The following is a 21,383-nucleotide window of genomic DNA, read 5'->3' on the forward strand; positions in this document are numbered from 1 at the left end:
TACATTGACATGTACAATACAAATGAGCATTATTTTTTTTTTTTAAATGCACAAAGCAATTATAAGGGGTTAAAGTGAGGGGATGTTGGGTAATAAAACAATAACTGCACCTAAAGTGCCTTTACATGGAGTTCAATGGGAAACTGTGTATTTTTCTATAAATTTATATGTATATACTTAAATAACAAATATAATTACGTTATATACGTGTATATAATATGTCTATATACCCATATAAACACATACATATATATGAATATAAGCATATACATATATATTCATTTATTGCTGCCCGATTTTCCCCCTGTGCTGGGCTAGGTGGTTTACTGTGGCTGCCGGTGTTCTATTATATTTGCCGACTTCGTTACGTTCCCTTACCTCCAGTCACGCCTACCAAATTCTTACAAAGCCAGTTGTTGACGCATGCACTCACTGCAGCATTGCTACAATAAAGTGCAAAATGACACTAAATAGCACTCATGCGCCCATGCCGCAATCAGCAAATATTACAGAAGCGGGTTAAACACAGTTTTGGCACTAGCTAGGTCAGGTGTCATACAAATTGATTGTGCTTTTGTTTTTACAATATACATAGTTACAAACACTTAGATGTCCCCCAGAGTGTTTGTAAATATTCATATTATGTAAAATAGGTACAATCCATTTGTCTGCCACCCAGCTAGTGCCCAAATTGTGTAGGTCCACAGAGTGCTTGTAACTATGTATACTGTGAAAACATAAGTACAATCAATTTGTATGTTGGATGTTTTATTTACTCATTGGGCGTACAGCACCTCTCTTTTTTTGCATGATCAAATTTGTATGCCACCTGACCCAGCTAGTGCCAAAACTGTGTTTGACTTGCTTCTGTAATATTTGTCGACTGCGGCATGGGCGCATGCAAGCTATTTAGTGTCATTTTGCACTTTATTATAGCAATACTGCAGTGAGTGGGCTTTGTAAGAATTTGGTAGGAGTTGCTGGAGGTAGGGGAACATAGCAAAGTCAACAAATAATACAGAACACCGGCATGAAAACGAGGCTCCCATTGGAGCCTATAGAAGCGCGCTATCGTGAGAGCTTGGCTTTCAGCATTTAAGTGTGATGGTATTACTGAGTGGAGCTCAAATATTACGCTTGCGCAAGAGCAATATTGTGCTCCACTCGTAATCTGGACCATTATGTTTTAGAACCTTGTTTCAAGCATATAATTTATTTTATTTTACCTACAATGACACTGTGATCCATTTGTATCTGCCCCTCTATGTAACTAAAATATGTATTCTGAAATTTCAATAATTAACATCCTTTCCAAAGTATACTGTAAATAAGCACAGTGCAGATTGCGATAGAGTGCATGCAGTACACCTAGATTGTCAACAGAGGTCCTCAGTCATCACCATTAAACCTTTCTGAGCATAGAAAAAAGCCTATATTTGTGATTTCACCATCCCCCACCGAAAGCAGTTGTTAAGGGATTTGCTAAGCTTCTTGCTTCACCAAGCAGTATTTGAGCTGTACAGATGACTGGTTTGCTCCGTGTGTGAAGAATTAATATCTTCTTCTGAGATAGCATTGCTTTGTGAGCTGTCCAGTTTGGATAAATAACACTTAACACACTCCAAGGTTACAATTTTACTGGTTATATGTTTTTTGTTTTGTTTTTTTCATTGCTTCATGACATGAATTTAGTTGAAATACTAAAATGTACAAAAATTTTGTACTTGACAAAATAGACTAAGCAGATGTGAAAGGGTTAGTAATATTTCTAACATTAAAAACGGCAAACAGCAGATACAAATTATTTGTATTTAAAGCTGGTGTAGGAACACCCTTTAAAAACTGTAGCCCATCCCACACTGGGAAACTGGTTTCTGCTGCTGCCTCTCATATCAATATAAATTGTTGCACAGGAAATCAGCACATCTAGGCAAGTGTCCCCGCTTGCTTTCACTTAGAAACACTCCATATACACAGTTGCCAATGCACAAGAGGATTCTGGGTGAGAAATGCAAATTAGATATACAACATCTCAGATTTTGCAGGGGATTTAATCCTGAAATTAGCTCTACCTAAGCAACAATCAGAAATCTACCAGCTACTGAAGAGTTCCAAAAAGAACGAAACAGGCTTGTCTAGCAGTGATTTCTGTATTGTTGCATTAAATTGCTGTGTGTTAACACAGTATTGGAGCAAGAAATCTGAGATGTTGTATATCTCGCCCAGAATCCTCTTGTGCATCGACAACAGTGTATATGGAGTCTTTCTGGGTGAAAGCAAGCAGGGACACTTGCCTAGATGTGCTGATTTCCTGTGCAACAATTTATATTGATTTACTTTAGTGACATGGAGGATTATAATTTCAGATTTTTATCGCCACCATTATTTTAATGAATTTTTATATATAAAATGATAACACAATAAAAACACAATTTCAAAGGTTTTGCAAATTAAAAGGCTGGTGGAATCCTGGTCTTCTTTGCTAAAGGCAATTAGAAACAAATGTATATTACCTTGTGCGTGATCTAACAAATCACTGTTAAGCAGTGGCCCACCTAGAGGTCTTTTAGACCAAACTAAGCAAACAAAATAATGAACATTTATTTAAAAGCTGTTATATTTCACTTAAAGGGATATAAAAGGTCAATAATGAAATGTGCATAGGGTCCTTTCAATTTTGAATAGGAGCATTTTTGCAATATACGCACATATGCTACATATGACCTCAGCATCAGGATTCAAACACCACATCTGCTCAGAGAGCTGTCGGTGTGTATTGTGTCAGTGAAAACTTAATTTGTGTCATACGATCACCACTGACTCTCTTATAAGGTGCTTGTACACGGGGCACTCACAGAAAATGCGCATATGCTGCTGGAAAATGGTAATAACTTTTATTAGCCGCATTTTGCTAGAGGAAGTATATTGCAAAAATACTTCTATTTATAATTTAAAGGGATAGTCTAGTCAAAATTAAACTTTCATGATTCAGATAGAGGAAGCAATTTTAAGCAACTTTCTAACTTACTCCTTTTATCATTTATTCTTCGTTCTCTTGGTTTCTTTATTTGAAATAGCAAGAATGTAAGCATAGAAGCCGGCCCATTTTTGGTTCAGCACCTGGGTAGCGCTTGCCGATTGATGTCTAAATGTAGCCACTAATCAGCAAGCGCTACCCAGGTGCTGAACCAAAAATGGGCCGGCTCTTAAGCTTGCATTCAAATAAAGATACCAAGAGAACAAAGAAAAATTGATAATAGGAGTAAATTAGAAAGTTGCATAAAATTGCATGCTCTATCTGAATCATGAAAGTTTAATTTTAACAAGACTATTCCTTTAAGTGCACCCATACACATTTAAATTTTGACCTTTCTATCCCTTTAAATATATAATCTCCCTTATAACGATTACTTCTATGAGTTCATTGGTGGTTAGAGACAAGCCTCCTCAAGACTTAAAAACAAAAATGTAATTACTCTATGAAATAGACTTCTCCATTCTCTGTGAACGCCATTTCCCAGTTTTCAGGCAGAGGACCAAGGATATCCTCTTGAGGAGGAGGTAGGTATTGAGGTAACTTCTGAGATGCTTCCGTGATGGGAAAAGACGGGAGAATCCGAAACACTGGTGGAGGCAATTGTTGTGTAAGAATAGGAATGTGCTCGTCTTGTTCACTGGAGTCTGCTGAAATGACAGAACAAACATATTGATCTCATTTTAAGCCATAGGGATTTGTTTTAAAGGGATATTAACATAAACATTATTTTTTCCTTTAAAGCCATAACATAAATCAACACTTGAAGCTTAATTGCTGATATATAGTACAGTATCATGAAAACAAAAAGTAGTCACAAGTGCCACTTTCAATATTATTTACTAAAATCTAGCAAAAAAAACTACAAATTGGCTCAGCGCTGAGGTGAAAAAAAAAGGGTTAGTGGTGAAAGGGTTAATTTTGTCTTTAACCATTTGCAGGGGATAAGCACAAAGTTATATACAACAATAGTGCATTAAAGGGACAGTAAAGTAAAAAAAATCTTTCATGATTTAAATAGGGCATGTGATTTTTAAACAACTTTCCAATTTACTTTTATTACCAATTTTTCTTTGTTCTCTTGGTATTCTTAGTTGAAAGCTAATTTCTTAGACCTTGAAGACTGCCTCTAATAGGAAAGCATTTTGACAGTTGCTCACCACTAGAGGGCGTTAGTTCATGTGTTTCATATAGATAACATTGAGCTCTGGCACGTGAAGCTCCTAAGAGCAAGCACTGATTGGCTAAAAATGCAAGTCTGTCAAAAGAACTGAAATAAGGGGGCAGTTTGCAGAGGCATAGATACAAGGTAATCACAGAGGTAAAAAGTATATTTCTATTACAGTGTTGGTTATGCAAAATTGGGGAATGGGTATCTACCTTTTTAAACAACAAAAATTCTGGTGTTTACTGTCCCTTTAATAAAAAAATTGCACTTTATGTCCTTTTAAAGGGACACTAAACTCAAATTTTCATGATTTCATGATGCAGATAGAGCATGCAATTTTAAGCAACTTTCTAATTTACTCCTATTATTATTTTTTCTTCGTTCTCTTGCTAGCTTTCTTTAAAAAACAGGAATGTAAAGATTATGAGCCGGCCCATTAGGTTCAGCACCCTGGATAGCACTTGCTTATTGGTATCTACATTTAGCAAACCAATAAGCAAGCATAGCCCAGGTTCTGAACCAAAAATGGGCCGGCTCTTAAGCTTTACATGCCTGCTTTTTAAATAAAGATAGCAAGAGAACAAAGAAAACTTAATAGGAGTAAATTAGAAAGTTGTTCAAAATTGCCTGCTATGTCTGAATCATTACAGAAAAAAAATTGGATTTAGTGTCCCTTTAATATGCTTTTTTTTTTTTAAATTCACATTAAAATGTATTTCGAATTCAAGAAAATCTCAAGCAGATCAGCATTCTTGCCTAATTTCACAGGACAGCAACCAAGTTGGCTTATAGAATAATAACAATCTTAATAATAGTCAATTGTTGCACTTTATAATCAGAACAAAAAAAGTTTTAGGGACGTAAACCCATTTATTTCATGATTCAGACAGAGCATGCTATTTCAAACAACTTTCCAATTTACTTCTATTATCTAATTTGCTTCATTCTCATGACATCCTTTGTTGAAAATCATATCTAGATAGGCACGGGGGGCAGCAATGCACTACTGGAAGATAGATGGTGACTGGTGACTGCACATTTATGCCTCTTGTCATTAGCTCGACCAATATGTTCAGCTAGCTCCCAGTAGCGCAAGAAAATAAAGCAAAATTGATCATAGAAGTAAATCAAAAAGTTTAAAATTCTATGCTCTGTCTGAATCATGAAAGAAAAATTTAGGGTATAATGTCCCTTAATTATAGTTTTGTGTAGAACTAATTAATATAATTTAATCTTCCAGTAACATTTATTTTTAAATAGACCTTAAACCTTTTGATTTTGTATAAAAAAAAACAAAAAAACACTAAAGAAGCAAAAGAAAAATTTGACTTGCAGCATTTGCTTTTTGTGGGGCATTTACAAATGTTATTCAAACGCAAGAGGAGTTTAATGTTTTTTTAATTAAGAAAAACAATGACAAATTCAAGCTTTGGATGTGGTCACATATTACGCTCTCAATATAGTGTTAAACCAATGGCCCTTCTACAATTATATACATCTCCCTCTTGCAGAAATAAAATCAAACAATTATTCTGTATCTTTGAGGATGGGGTGCAGATTGTAAAAATTCCTCTTTGTAGAAATAGAATTCAGAATATTAGCGATATTTTAGATGGGAGTTTAATTAATCAGTTGTAATGAAGATGCGCTATAACTTACTTATTATTAATGTAGTAATGAAATTCCCTGCGCTTTTTGAGCTAACAGTATGAACTGTTCTCCAATCAGTGCTCTAGCTACAAAAAATAAAGTGCCGTATGGCTAGAGCATCGATTGGAGAACAGTTCAAACGGTTAGCTCACAAAAAAAATTAGTTTTAAAGTGGGCGGCCGGAGCACAGGGTTATTTGAATTTCAGTGCTATATTAAAAAGTTATAGCGCATCTTCATTACAACTGATGAATTAAACTCCATCTAAGATATAAACATTCCGGCTATTTATACAACGGTTAAAGTTTACCATCGCTTTAATGTATTTCAAGAAACCAATATCAGTGAGGACTGAAACAAATAATACAAATAATTGCACTCAAAACATATTTACTATGCATTATATATTAACCATGATGTTAATTTAAAACTTAACTTTTATTAAAATATTTTATAAAAGACAATTAATTTAAAGGGACAGTCTAGTCAAAACTAAACTTTCATGATTCAGATAGGGCATGTCTTTTTAAACAACTTTCCGATTTACTTTTATCATGAATTTTGCTTTGCTCTCTTGGCATTCTTCGTTGAAAGCTAAACCTAGGTAGGCTCATATGCTAATTTCTAAGCCCTGGAAGGCCACCTCTTATCTGAATGCATTTGACAGTTTTTCACAGCTAGAGGACGTTAGTTCATGTGTGCTATATAGATAAACATTGTGCTCACGCCTGTGGAGTTACTTATGAGAAGTCACTGATTTGCTAAAATGCAAGTCTGTCAAAAGAACTGAAATAAGGGGGCAGTCTGCAGAGGCTTAGATACAAGGTAATCACAGAGGTAAAAAGTATATTAATATAAAAGTGTTGGTTATGCAAAATTGGGGAATAAGTAATAAAGGGATTATCTATCTTTTTAACCAATAACATTTCTGGAGTGGCCTGTCCCTTTAAAAACACTATAATAGACTTATTGGTGATATTATGTGTGATAGGGTAAACAATAATTATTCCAGCATAGAATAGATTTAGTGGATTTTTTTTTTTTTTAAATATTACACTCTAGCATCCAAAGCGCAGGTGAAAGAGGGCATCACCCTGCCTAAATCTTACAACAGGCGTCTGTTGTGCCCAGTGCAGGGGGGGGTAGCATACATGTAACCCTTTATATGTGTCAAGGTTGAGCCTGTCATCTCCTCTCTGGTCAGTGGCTGCAGATCACTCAACAAAAGGAGGTAAAAAGAATGAGCATGGTGAATGTCAAACACAGTAATAGCCAGCACTTTCTAAGTATATTTTTTATACATCAATATACCACACAAGTTAGGGGATTTCTAGAGAACATAATTCAGTTCAACTTCTGTGGCCATTGATAATCAGTAACTGACCTGGCAGACTACTTTTTAAACAAAACACGTACTTTCTGAAGCAACATCCCAACACCAACCTGCAATATTCCAACAACAGGTCCAGTTACTCCCTCTGCCACCCTCGGCATCTTCCATCCAGCCACTATCTTCCTCACGCCTCACTACTTGCCCACTCGAACCCTATCCCTTCCCATCTAATACCCTCCCTGTCTTCCACCCTCACCCTCACTCCTGCTCTTACTCACATCTTCAACCTCTCTCTCTCTCTACCGGCTCATTTACATCTTCTTTCAAACACACAAAAGTCACTCCCATACTCAAAAAACCCTCCCTCGACCCTTATTCTCCTGAAAGCTACCGCCCCATATCACTGCTTCCACTAACATCAAAACTCCTTGAAAAACTAGTTTACAATCGCCTAACCCACTTCCTGTCCACCAACTCTTTGCTTGACCCCCTCCCAAACACTCAACTGAGACTGCCCTTACCAAGGTTACTAACAATCTTCTCTCTGCTAAAAATATTGGCCACTACTCTAAACTCATCTTACTTGACCTCTCAGCTGCCTTCAACACAGTTGACCACCCCCTCCTCCTACAGACCATTAGCTCTTTTGGCCTCTGTGACACTGCTCTTTCCTGGATTCACTCCTATCTTTCTCACAGGTCTCTTTCTGTGTCATTTGCCAGCAACTCCTCCTCTCCAATGCCTCTATCTGTTGGAGTACCTCAAGGATCTGTTCTGGGTCCTCTACTCTTCTCCATTTATACTTCTTCGTTGGGTAAACTTATCAACAGTTATGGCTTCAAATATTATTGCTGATGACACCCAGATCTACCTTTGCACCCCTGCACTCTCTTCCTCTGTCCTTTCTCATGTCAGTGACTGCTTATCTGGTATTTCTTTCTGGATGGCCTCTCACCACCTAAATATTAACATGTCCAAGACTGAGCTCCTTCTTACCCCCCCCCCCCCCTCAAGCTCTACGCCGACTTCTGACTTCTCTATCCCTGTTGATGGCATCACAAATCCCCCATCGCCCCAAATCTGCTGCCTCAGAGTTACACTTGACTCAAATCTATCCTTCGTCCTCCATATCTAATCGCTTTCTACACCCTGCCGCAACCATCTACGCAATATTTCCAAGATTCAACCTTTTTTTGTGCGCCAACACCACAAAGCAAATAATCCACTCCCTTATTATTTCCCGACTTGACTACTGCAATAACCTACTTACTGGCCTTCCTCTTTCCCGCCTCTCCCCCCATCAACCCATCCTAAATGCCTCTGCCAGACTGATCCATCTATCCCGTAGCTCTGTATCTGCTGCACCTCTCTGCGAGTCCCTTCATTGGCTCCCCATTCACAGCAGAATTAAATTCAAAATGTTCACCCTTACATACAAAGCTCTCACCAACGCCGCTCCCCTCTACCTATCCTCTCTAATAAACAAGTATACTCCAGCCTGCCCACTAAGATCCAACAATGACCTGCTCTTTGCATCCGTGACTATCACCTCTTCTCATGCTAGACTGCAGGACTTCTGTCGTGCAGCACCTACCCTCTGGAACACTCTCCCTCGTGTTGTCAGGCTTTGCCCTAATCTGTCTTCCTTTAAATGCTCTCTGAAGACTTTTCTGTTCAGGGAAGCCTACCACCCAACTCAATAATAAATTAATTTCACTTACCTAACATTTCCCTCATCTAACTCTGCATTAACATCTTTCTCAATCTTGCAGTCCTCACCTTCTGTTTCTCAATCTCCTACCCTTCTAGATTGTAAGTTCCCATGGGAATAGGGCCCTCAATTCCTCCTGTATGTTTTTGTAAATGTTGTCCTGTCTCTAACAAATTTATATCATTGTTTTATTTAAATTAATTGTATACATGGACAGCGCTGCAGAATATATTGGCGCTTCATAAATAGAGTATAATAATAATAACAACAACAACTTGGAGTCATTGACTAACTATGGACTCCCTTTTAGGCTTCTCCCCAACGTGCGGCAATGAGTAATGCCCACACACTGTGTGTAATCTGTGAGTAATGTTCCTTCTAAAATCTTTGAGCTGAGCAGTTTGAGCAAAAAATTTGTCTTTCACAATTTTTGGTTATGTGACTAAAATGTGTGTGTACATTTGAAGAGGTACAAAATTATGTTGGTGCCTACCTCTCTATAAGCAAAATATAAAAAAAAAGTTACTGACACATACAAATACTTATACACTTACACACTCATATCTACACACACTTACTCAAACAAACACAACCTCATACATTTGCATAGACACACACTCATACATGCATACACATACAATCTCACACACACTGATACATGCATACACACTCACTCACACACACTCCTACCTACACATACAATTGCTCTGTCTCACACAAACACACTGATACATGAATACACACACACTCACTCCTACATTCACATACAATCACTCACAGACACACTCCAACATACACATACAATCACACACACTCATACATACATACACACACTCACTCCTACATTCACATACAATCACTCACAGACACACTACAACATACACATACAATCACACACACTCATACATACATACACACACACACACTCCTACCTACACATACAATCTTTCTCTCTCTCTCACACACACACACTCACTCCTACATACACATACAATCACTCACAGACACACTCCAACATACACATACAATCACACATACACACTCATACATGCATACACACACACAATGATCCATTTTACTTGCTGGTGTGTATTAAATTGTTTACAAATAACACATTTTACTTTATTTCTGCATTTAAAATAGCTAATTTTGCCTGTAGTATCCCTACCTATACTGAAAGTTTCTATACTTGAGTATAAGCTAAAGAAAAGTTTTGTAAACATAGCCAACATAAGAAATTACACTCACAGTGAGGGCTATATTAGCAATAAAATGTGAATCTTCAATTCTTCTCACTAAGTATTGGACTTTGTTTTACTGACAGAGATAATATAAAGAAGCATGTGTGTGTACAGAATGTGATAAAACAAGGATACCTGATTTCCCTGCAAGATCAACCCATTTGATGGGTTGTGGTTTCAAAGAACAAAAAAGGCTATTTCAAATACAAAAATAAACCTAAAGCTATATATTCTGCAGCTGGTATAACAAGTCAAAGGGACACTGGACCCAAATTTTTTCTTTCATGATTCAGATAGAGCATGCAATTTTAAACAACTTTTTAATTTACTCCTATTATCATTTTTTCTTTGTTCTCTTGCTATCTGTATTTGAAAATCACGAATTTAAATCTTAGCAGCCAGTCCATTTTCGGTTCAGCACCATGGATAGCGCTTGCTTATTGGAGGCTGACATTTACCCACCAATAAGCAAGCATAACCCATGTTCTCAACCAAAAATGGGCCGGCTCCCATGCATCACATTCCTGCTTTTTAAATAAAGATAGCAAGAGAACGAAGAAAATTTGATAATAGGAGTAAATTAGAAAGTTGCTTAAAATTGCATGCTGTATCAGAATCATTAAAGGCAAAAAATTGCGTTTAGTGTCCCTTTAACCCCTTAACGACCGAGGACGTGGAGGGTACGTCCTCAAAAAAAAGGCAGTTAACTCCTGAGGACGTACCCTGCACGTCCTCGGTGTGGAAAGCAGCTGGAAGCGATCCTGCTCGCTTCCAGCTGCTTTCCGGTTATTGCAGTGATGCCTCGATATGGAGGCATCCTGCAATAACTCTAGATGGCCATCCGATGCACATCGATGGCCGGTATCGTTGGTGGGTGGGAGCCGACTTGGGAGGCGGGTGGGCGGCCATCGATGGGCCGGGTAATGTAGAGGGGGGCGGGATCGGGGGCAGGGCCGATGGGGGCGCGCACGGGGCGCGCGCGTGCACGGGGGGGGCGGCGGGCGGGCGCGTGCACGGGGCGGGAGCGGGTGGGAACGCTACACTACAGAAAATCAAAGTGTGAAAAGTTTGAGAAAAGGGTATTTTAATTTAAAAAATATATAAATCGAATGTTTCTTGGAGGGGGTGGGGGGTTGGTCTTTGGTGGGGCAGGGAGCTACACTACAGAAAAGGGGAAAAAATGAAAAAATATAAGCAATTTTATTTTTAACTGGGTACTGGCAGACAGCTGCCAGTACCCAAGATGGCGGCCATTAAGACAGAGGGGGAGAGTTAGAGAGCTGTTTGGTGGGGGATCAGTCAGGTTGGGGGCTAAAGGGGGGTCCTACAGAGCAGCATATGTAAATATGCCTTTTCTTTTAAAAAAAAAAAAGCCCAAATATAGCTTTTATTTTAGTACTGGCAGAGTTTCTGCCAGTACTTAAGATGGCGGGGACAATTGTGGGGTGGGGGAGGGAAGAGAGCTGTTTGGGAGGGATCAGGGGGTCTGATGTTTCAGGTGGGAGGCTAAGCTCTACACTAAAGCTAAAATTAACCCTGCAAGCTCCCTACAAGCTACCTAATTAACCCCTTCACTGCTAGCCATAATACGTGTGATGCGCATTTAGCGGCCTAAGTACCAAAAAGCAACTCCAAAGCCATATGTGTCTGCTATTTCTGAACAAAGGGGATCACAGAGAAAAATTTACAACCATTTATGCCATAATTGCACAAGCTGTTTGTAAATAATTTCAGTGAGAAACAAAAAGTTTGTGAAAAAGGGAACTTTTTTTTTTTATTTGATCGCATTTGGCGGTGAAATGGTGGCATGTAATATACCAAAATGGGCCTAGATCAATACTTTGGGTTGTCTGCTACACTAGACTAAAGCTAAAATTAACCCTACAAGCTCCCTAATTAACCCCTGCACTGCTGGGCATAATACACGTGTGGTGCGCAGCGGCATTTAGCGGCCTTCTAATTACCAAAAAGCAATGCCAAAGCCATATATGTCTGCTATTTTTGAACAAAGGGGATCCCAGAGAAAATTTTACAACCATTTATGTCATAATTGCACAAGCTGTTTGTAAATAATTTCAGTGAGAAACCGAAAGTTTGTGAAAAAGTGAACGATTTTTTGTATTTGATCGCATTTGGCGGTGAAATGGTGGCATGAAATATACCAAAATTGGCCTAGATCAATACTTTGGGATGTCTTCTAAAAAAATATATATACATGTCAAGGGATATTCAGGGATTCCTGAAAGATATCAGTGTCCCAATGTAACTAGCGCTAATCTTGAATAAAATGGTTTGGAAATAGCAAAGTGCTACTTGTATTTATGGCCCTATAACTTGTAAAAAAGCAAAGAACATGTAAATATTGGGTATTTCTAAACTCAGGACAAAATTTAGAAAATATTTAGCATGGGTGTTTTTTGGTGGTTGTAGATGTGTAACAGATTTTGGGGGTCAAAGTTAGAAAAAGTGTGTTTTTTCCACTTTTTTCTCATATTTTATATTTTTTTTTATAATAAATTATAAGATATGATGAAAATAATGGTATCTTTGGAAAGTCCATTTAATGGCGAGAAAAACGGTATATAATATGTGTGGGTACAGTAAATGAGCAAGAGGAAAATTACAGCTAAACACAAACACCGCAAAAATGTAAAAATAGCCTTGGTCCCAAACGGACAGAAAATGGAAAAGTGCTCTGGTCACTAAGGGGTTAAAGCAATTTTACACTAAACCGTCCCTTTAAACACAAAAGAGTAAGAATTATTATTTGTTTGTTTGGCACATGTGTCTTAGTTCATCTAGATATATTACCTGTGAAGCTACTGCTCATTTCAGGAGCATCATTATCAAAGTCGTCATTCTCTATATGCACTATGCCAGCATTTTGCATATCATTGTAAGACTTTGTTCTTTTGGGAGTCGACTGCTTACAGCCGGACAGAGGGTTTTGCAAAGCATCACTGGAAATCAGTTTCCCGCTGGTGGGTTGGCTTGGAGGCTTCGGTGTCCCATAATAGTTACCTAGGTAACAAAAACAGATTTGCATGTTAAAAAGAATATTTTTTTGTGGCCTGATTCTTGTCTTTTGTTATTCGAACTGTATGAAACAGAGCAAAAAAGAGAAGAAAAAAAAAAGTTTATTTTTCAAAAAACATCAGTAAAAACGCAATGTCTTTTGGGTTAGTCGCTTTTATTAGCACAATTCTGCTCTGTAAAGACAATTCGTTATAGAGTTTTAAAACAAAAGGCTAAAGGGTTAAGAACTCTGTCTCATTACATTTGAATTTCAATTAGCAGACCCCTTATCCAAGTGTGCTTGTATACAATGCAATGTCAGGATTAGAGTGAACTCAACACTAAAATATAAAATTCATTACCCCTCTAACCCTGAGAACTGCTCAAGGAAATAAAGAACCACATAATTAAACCAGCTTATTTTTTGCTTATTATGTGTTTGTTTTTTGTTTTTTAAAGAAACAACACATAAACCACAATTTGCATATTTAAAATTAGCAGTTTGAAGCAATATACTTTATTTTGATGATAATTATTTTTTTTTCTATTTTTAAAGGGTCATTCTGCTGCATTTAAATATTTTTTCTTTGAAAAATGTTTAAAGGACCACTCAATGCAGTAGAATTTTATAATTAACAAAGTGCATAATAGAAAGACAATGATTTAACACCTACTCTGAATTTCAAATAAGCAGTAGATTTTTTTCTGTCAAATTTATTTTTCTCTCCTGTTCTCTGGGCCCCACCCTTTATCATGTGACAGACATCAGCCAATCACAGACTAGTATACGTATACCCTGTCAGCTTGTGCACATGCAGTAGGATCTTGTTCCCCAGAAAGTGTGAATATAACAAGATTGTGCAAAATGACATAATGGAAGTATATTGGAAAGTGTCTTAAAACTGCATGCTCTTTCTGAATCATAAAAGTTTATTTTGACTTGAGTGTCCCTTTAAAGCTGCTAAAACTGAAATAAATACACCTGTATCCGTGGCTGCTATCTCTTATTGGCTGATAAGGAATATTTATATTTACTGAGAGGGACAAACCTCTAAAAAGGCTGAAATTGAAAAAAAATGGTCTAATGATGAAAAAAAACATGCATTTTCAAAAAAAATACAAAACTAATACATTTTCAAATCCTTTTTTTTTTAGATGAGACAATTGTTGACTACAAATTGAAATGCTCCCTGTTAGCCAATGATCATGCATACAGCAGAATTTGTATTAAAAGTATTAGAAACGACATGTTTTTGCAAAATAATCACCTTTTAATTAACCTGATTACCAGAGAAGTATTTTGACCTATAAAATATAATAGCTTCTCTTTCATATAGATGACAAAATATTTTGCCAAAATTGCCCTGTTAAAGGTACCTATGCAAAACGATGAGAACAGCACTTTGTTGCTTTAACAAACATAGCTATACATGTACAAGCAACATTCCAAAAATATATAGGTATTTTCTAGTTAGGCTCATGAGCAGCAATGCTCCAAAATCGAAGGAGAATATGACATAGCTTAGTGATGTATTTTCATTATAAGCAATGAGGTGGGCTACATTATAATAATATGAGGGTGCTCAGGGGCGGAGAACAGTGCTCAGACCTATAGAAACCCTCGGTGGGCGTGGTCAATGCTCCTGTAACCTGCTTAATTGGTTGCTCTGCTGCAAGAATGTCCCTGGAATTTTTATTGATCTTGGAACCCACGCCTTTCAATAAGTAAAATAAGCATTTAACCGGTAGAATATGAAAAATAGCACATTGCTCTCCTGTAGTGCTAGCAAAGCTCAGAAGTACAGAGGATGACAATCTGACATCCTACTTGGTGCCTCTCCTCCAATGGGGAACCCCAGAAATGCCAGCTGGTAAGGAAAGTTATTCTTTTTGCATTTTATATGGTATGGTGGCATTTCTCATATTTTATTTATGCAAGTTAAAGTTTTGGTCTAAAAATGCATGTTCCTCCTAAGAAAAGAAAAAAGGTTTAAGTTGTGAGTGTACCTCAAACACACATACAAAAATTTAGACACACCAGAATTGACTAGGGCACTATGTAGGCAAGCTCCTCTTGTCATTCCGTTATGTTTCAAAGGTTTATATTTACCCTGTTTTGTGTTATTTTAGAGGAGTGGTGCTAGCATTAATTTCAATTATCCAAAGAATTTGTGAAACTAAGTTCCACAGAAAGAAAAATGCTTGGGTAGCACTCTTTTGCCCAGACTAATATGAGGGCAGAAAAAAGAAAAATGAATAAAACATAACCTTTATTGGTTCTTGTTAAAAGATGGGTGAATAACATATACTATTAAAATCCCTATCATGAGCAAAATGGTTATAATTTATGTATTTGTCTCTGAGTAATACTGTCTGGCCTTGTTTTATTAGTATTAGTATAGTAGAGACAATATAGTCATATTGTGAATTGCTATCTGTTTAATCAGTTATTGTGGCAATAATAATATTTACTATCAAATTAAGGCTAATGGCACTGGGCTATGGGTTTATCAAAGGACCAGTCAACACAGTAGATTTGCATAATCAACAAATGCAAGATAACAAGACAATGCAATAGCACTTAGTCTGAACTTCAAATGAGTAGTAGATTTTTTTTTTCTGACAATTTTAAAAGTTATGTCTTTTTCCACTCCCCCTGTACCATGTGACAGCTATCAGCCAATCAGATATGCATACTCGTACCATGTGACAGCCATCAGCCATTCACAAATGCATACACACTTATTCTTGCACATGCTCAGTAGGAGCTGGTGACTTAAAAAGTTTAAATATAAAAAGACTGTGCACATTTAGTTAATGGAAGTAAATTGGAAAGTTTCTTAAAATGGCATGCGCTATCTGAATAATGAAAGTTTAATTTTGATTGAGTGTCCCTTTAATCAAAGGTTTTGGTTCTTTTGTGTAACCTGGAACAAACTCACTTGTTTATGATAATAGTGTATTGAACTATGGAAGTGTTCTATCAATGCCAGTTATCACATCTATTGTATTTGCCTTGGCAAGGATATAAATAGATATGATCTAGGTACCTTCTGAATTATGTATAAATTAGTAAGGGGTGGTTGTTCTAGGTACATGTATGTTAATGTGTTGATTTTACTTAGAACAATTGTTTCCATGGATTTATTTATTATGGTCTCAATAATTTGTACATATAATTCATTGTTGTTTCAACTTAGTAATGTTGTTAGTTATTAATTTTGACAATATTGCCCCAATTAATAATTCTTTGATAATTCTCCAATTGAGATATTTCTCTTTAATTTATATATCAAATACTATTAGCTCTGAAATGGATTCTATTATTGGCAATCCTATTTGTGATTTCCTGGTAATGTACAGCTATAATTACCCACACTTGTTCTCCAAAATTACTTTGAGTATTTGTATCTCTTCCGTATAAGCTATTGTGGCTTGTCACATACTACCAGCCTGATTGCGCAACTAAGTTGCTTTGTATTTCGGGCTTCCATTTATATATCCCCTCTTATATTTCAGGCTATAGTATTTTGCCAATTGCTCTTCCGTCTAAGTTATTGTAACTTATCATATACTACCAATCCGATTGCATAACTTGGTTGCTTTATGTTTGTTAAGCTTCCAATTTTATAACCTCTTGTATTTTAAGGCTATAATATGCTGACAATTCTTACACATTATATTTTGGCTTTTGTAAATTTATAAACACTGATCGCCTTGTGTAATAGCTTAGTAATTTAACCCTTGACCCAGCTCTGCACATTTGCCATTAACCCGCCACCCAATTGTCTACTACTGTTATAGTATCGGATGTTATTCGGGTAACTGATCTTGTGTGTTATACCGGTATGCCCTTACTAGCCCATATAACTGGGCGATAACTATTAAATTAGCAACAAATGTTGAAAAACCTAAATTGCTCTGATATTTTTAAAAAATCACATTTGGGACCCCATCGCCCCGTGCAACCCCCCACAACGCGTTTCGCAAATAACTTTGGCTTTTTCAAAGTCTGGGCAAAAGAGTGCTACCCAAGCATTTTTCTTTCTGTAGAACTTAGTTTCACAAATTCTTTGGACACATACAAAACTATTTGATTTCTTCTCTTGGTATTCTTTGTTGAAAGCTAAACCTAGGTAGGCTCATATGCTTATTTATAAGCCCTTGAATGTCGCCTCTTATCTCAGTGCATTTTGACAGTTTTTAATAGCTAGCTAGTGCTCGTGTGTTATATAGAAAACATTGTGCTCACTCCCGTGGAGTTATTTATGACACTGATTGGCTAAAATGGAAGCCTGTCAAAAGAACCAAGATAAGGGGGCAGTCTGCAGAGGCTTAGCTACAGGGTAATTACAGAGGTAAAAAGTATATTAATATAACTGTGTTGGTCATGCAAAACTGGGGAATGGGTAATAAAGGGATTATCTTTTTAAACAATAACTATTCTGGAGTAGAATGTCCCTTAAGTCATATTAAGAAAGCTAGAACATTTTCTAATTAAATATAAACCATTCTGTTCAGCATAGTGTGAAGACTGAGTGCAGAAGAGAGCACAAACCTCATTGGTATATGACCTGCAATATGCTATTCCCAGAGAGTTTTTCAGCAGACAATATATTAAAGCAAGTATTTTGTTCAATACAGAATGAAAATTTCATGAGTCCTATCGCCATGGAAATAAAGATGTACTCGTTTGTCTTCAGTCCAAGATTGATCCATAAACCAAAAAAATAAAATAAAAAAGATTTTACAAAGCAATCTGTTGTATAGCGTGTACAAAGGTGCAGGACAATTAATAATGAAAAAATGTACAAATAAATGCCTTGCTATGGTGAAACTGATTGTGTAGTCTAACTGGAAACAAATAAGACATTTATTACCATACTTTTCCTTTCTGAATTATGCTAAATGTATCCTAAAAAGGTGGCAAATCTAAACAGCTGATTTTTTTTATTTCTTTTTGTTATTATTAAATATTACTATTTAATTATTGGTGGCCAGGAAATTGCTACAGCACAGTTTTGCATTGTCAGCTGCAATGTGAGGGGTCTGAACAATGTAACTAGTTGGCTAATGTCATGTGACAATGGTGACATCACTGGGTAGGCATGTCTGGCTATGGCCGCGTTCGGCAAGCGCTCAGAGCCAGCGCCTGGCACATCTGGTCCAGCGATGACGTGGCGCTAGGAGACCTCACAAGGGAGCTTAGAAAAAACGTTCGGAATTTATATGCGAGACGCTTCTATTTGCATGCAATATTTCTAATACTTTTTTTTTTTTTAGAAATATTGCATGCAAATAGAAACGTCTCACCTATGAATGATATATGTGTACTCTATTATTGTGCAGTAGATCCCTTTGCACATGCAAACGTTTTTTATAAGCTCCCTTACTTGTGAAAGTATTATTAAATTTGCACTTATTTATATTTATATATTATTGTAAGCATGGTAGCCTCTACGAGCAACACGTGTATATATATATATATATATATATATACATACAGAAAAAACACAAATAATCCAAGAGCGCCAACTATAAGGCAAAGGAAAAATCTAACAAAATCATCAGTGATTATAAAACATTATCAAACATTTAATTCAAAAACATTTAATTCAAAAACATATAGTTAAAAACATGGATCCATGTAACAGAATATACTTGAAAAATGGAATTTCACAGTACTAGCAGATAAATACTAAAAACACAATGGTAGCTAAAAACGATAAAGGGTATACGGGTATGTCACCAATTACGGGGATATACAAAATTATAGAAAAGTCCAGATATGTCAATAGAAGTCTATAAAAAGTCCAGTGAGTAAATCCAGGTGAAATGACCAGTGAAAAAATCAGTGAAAAAATCAAATGTTAAAAATAAATTGTTAAAAATAAACTGATGATAAAAAGATCCCTTGGAGGGAGGTTGTGAAAAAAGTGTGAAAAAAGTGATGTAAAAATTTTAAAAAATTGTATAAAAATATGTAAACAAATGTGTATTAAAATTAAAAGTGGGGGACCCCCTAAAAATAAGTGTCAAAAATATGTGTCAAAAATATGTGTCAAAAATAGTGAAAAATATAAAATCCGGTTAAACAAAAATTAAAAATTAAAAATATTAAAAATATAAGAGAAATAATAAATGGTGTGTATATAGTATAATCCAAGTAAAAGTCTTAATAATTAGGTATTAGTGAATGATCCTCCTTGTGGCTAACTCCGTATGAATGATGGCGATGAACTCTTTGAGATAGATGGTTTTACCTTCCTGTTCAATATAAACTCTTGCAATCCCTGTAAATCAAAAGAATAACATAGTGCAATAAAATTTCAAAAAGCAGGAAATAAAGAAATAATGCTCACCAAAAATGTCAACGCGTTTCGGCCTCTTAACAGGCCTTTTTCAAGACTATCTAGGGGTGAGTGCTGGTGGCTATATTTATATGTATCACAAACCTATGAATTAGCATAGTTTTGGCGGCAAAAGAGGGGAATTTGCCGCCAAAACTATGCTAATTCATAGGTTTGTGATACATATAAATATAGCCACCAGCACTCACCCCTAGATAGTCTTGAAAAAGGCCTGTTAAGAGGCCGAAACGCGTTGACATTTTTGGTGAGCATTATTTCTTTATTTCCTGCTTTTTGAAATTTTATTGCACTATGTTATTCTTTTGATTTACAGGGATTGCAAGAGTTTATATTGAACAGGAAGGTAAAACCATCTATCTCAAAGAGTTCATCGCCATCATTCATACGGAGTTAGCCACAAGGAGGATCATTCACTAATACCTAATTATTAAGACTTTTACTTGGATTATACTATATACACACCATTTATTATTTCTCTTATATTTTTAATATTTTTAATTTTTAATTTTTGTTTAACCGGATTTTATATTTTTCACTATTTTTGACACATATTTTTGACACATATTTTTGACACATATTTTTGACACATATTTTTAGGGGGTCCCCCACTTTTAATTTTAATACACATTTGTTTACATATTTTTATACAATTTTTTAAAATTTTTACATCACTTTTTTCACACTTTTTTCACAACCTCCCTCCAAGGGATCTTTTTATCATCAGTTTATTTTTAACAATTTATTTTTAACATTTGATTTTTTCACTGATTTTTTCACTGGTCATTTCACCTGGATTTACTCACTGGACTTTTTATAGACTTCTATTGACATATCTGGACTTTTCTATAATTTTGTATATCCCCGTAATTGGTGACATACCCGTATACCCTTTATCGTTTTTAGCTACCATTGTGTTTTTAGTATTTATCTGCTAGTACTGTGAAATTCCATTTTTCAAGTATATTCTGTTACATGGATCCATGTTTTTAACTATATGTTTTTGAATTAAATGTTTTTGAATTAAATGTTTGATAATGTTTTATAATCACTGATGATTTTGTTAGATTTTTCCTTTGCCTTATAGTTGGCGCTCTTGGATTATTTGTGTTTTTTCTGATGTTCTTACTAGGGTAAGCTAGATACCCTCTATCCAGGAGCTATAAGGAACCGGGCTGAGCGCTGTTAGATATCTTGTACTCTATATATACATACATACACACACACATACACGTGTTGCTCGTGGAGGTTGACATGTTTATAAGCGCCTGAGCTTGCTCCAAAAAGTTCCACCTTTACCAGCACGCTGGAAATGCTGGGACTTGCGTCATCAGAGCGCTGAGCGAACGCCCATTGCCTTGCTTTGAAGTCTTCTCAAAACGCTCTAAGCGAGCTCCGAGTTTGCTTGGAGCACTTGCCGAACGCGGCCTATGAAGCATCATAAATACATTTATAGTAAATACAATGATACAGTGGATATTCTGCTCAGCTAGAGAAGATACGGGGAGTGACTATGAGACAGTAAAGGGATATAAAACCCAATTTTTTTCTTTCATGATTCAGATAGAGCATGCAATTTTAAGCAACTTTCTAATTTACTTCTATTCATTTTTTCTTCTTTCTCTTGGTATCGTTTGTTGAAGAGCAGGGACGTAAGCTCAGGAGCCTGCCCATTTCTGAAGCACAATATGGCAGCATTATTTGCAAGAGCACTAAATGGCAGCACTAGTTCCTGTCATGAAGTGCTTCAGATGCCTACCTAGGTAGCTCTTCAACACAGAATATCATGGAAACTAAACAAATTTGATAATAAAAGTAAATTGAAAACTTTTTTTAAAATGGAATGCTCTGTCTGAATCACAAA

At 36.2% G+C, this 21,383-nt stretch overlaps 1 protein-coding gene across 9 annotated transcripts in view; it reads right to left on the reverse strand.

The window, feature by feature from the left end:
* MAGI1 (membrane associated guanylate kinase, WW and PDZ domain containing 1) overlaps window positions 1-21,383 on the reverse strand; it is a 1,010,133-nt gene that overhangs the window by 188,353 nt on the left and 800,397 nt on the right. For 8 of the 9 annotated variants that reach the window (XM_053721010.1, XM_053721009.1, XM_053721006.1 and 5 more), the window contains exons 4-5: window positions 12,948-13,157; window positions 3,477-3,684 (exon numbers count right to left, since the gene is read on the reverse strand). In XM_053721010.1, coding sequence (XP_053576985.1) covers window positions 3,477-3,684; window positions 12,948-13,157 — 418 coding nt within the window. The remainder of the gene's footprint in view (window positions 1-3,476; window positions 3,685-12,947; window positions 13,158-21,383) is intronic. The other variant, XM_053721007.1, reaches the window with a different exon arrangement.

Source organism: Bombina bombina, chromosome 7 (genome assembly GCF_027579735.1).
Source record: "Bombina bombina isolate aBomBom1 chromosome 7, aBomBom1.pri, whole genome shotgun sequence".
In the NCBI taxonomy this organism is placed as follows: domain Eukaryota; kingdom Metazoa; phylum Chordata; class Amphibia; order Anura; family Bombinatoridae; genus Bombina; species Bombina bombina.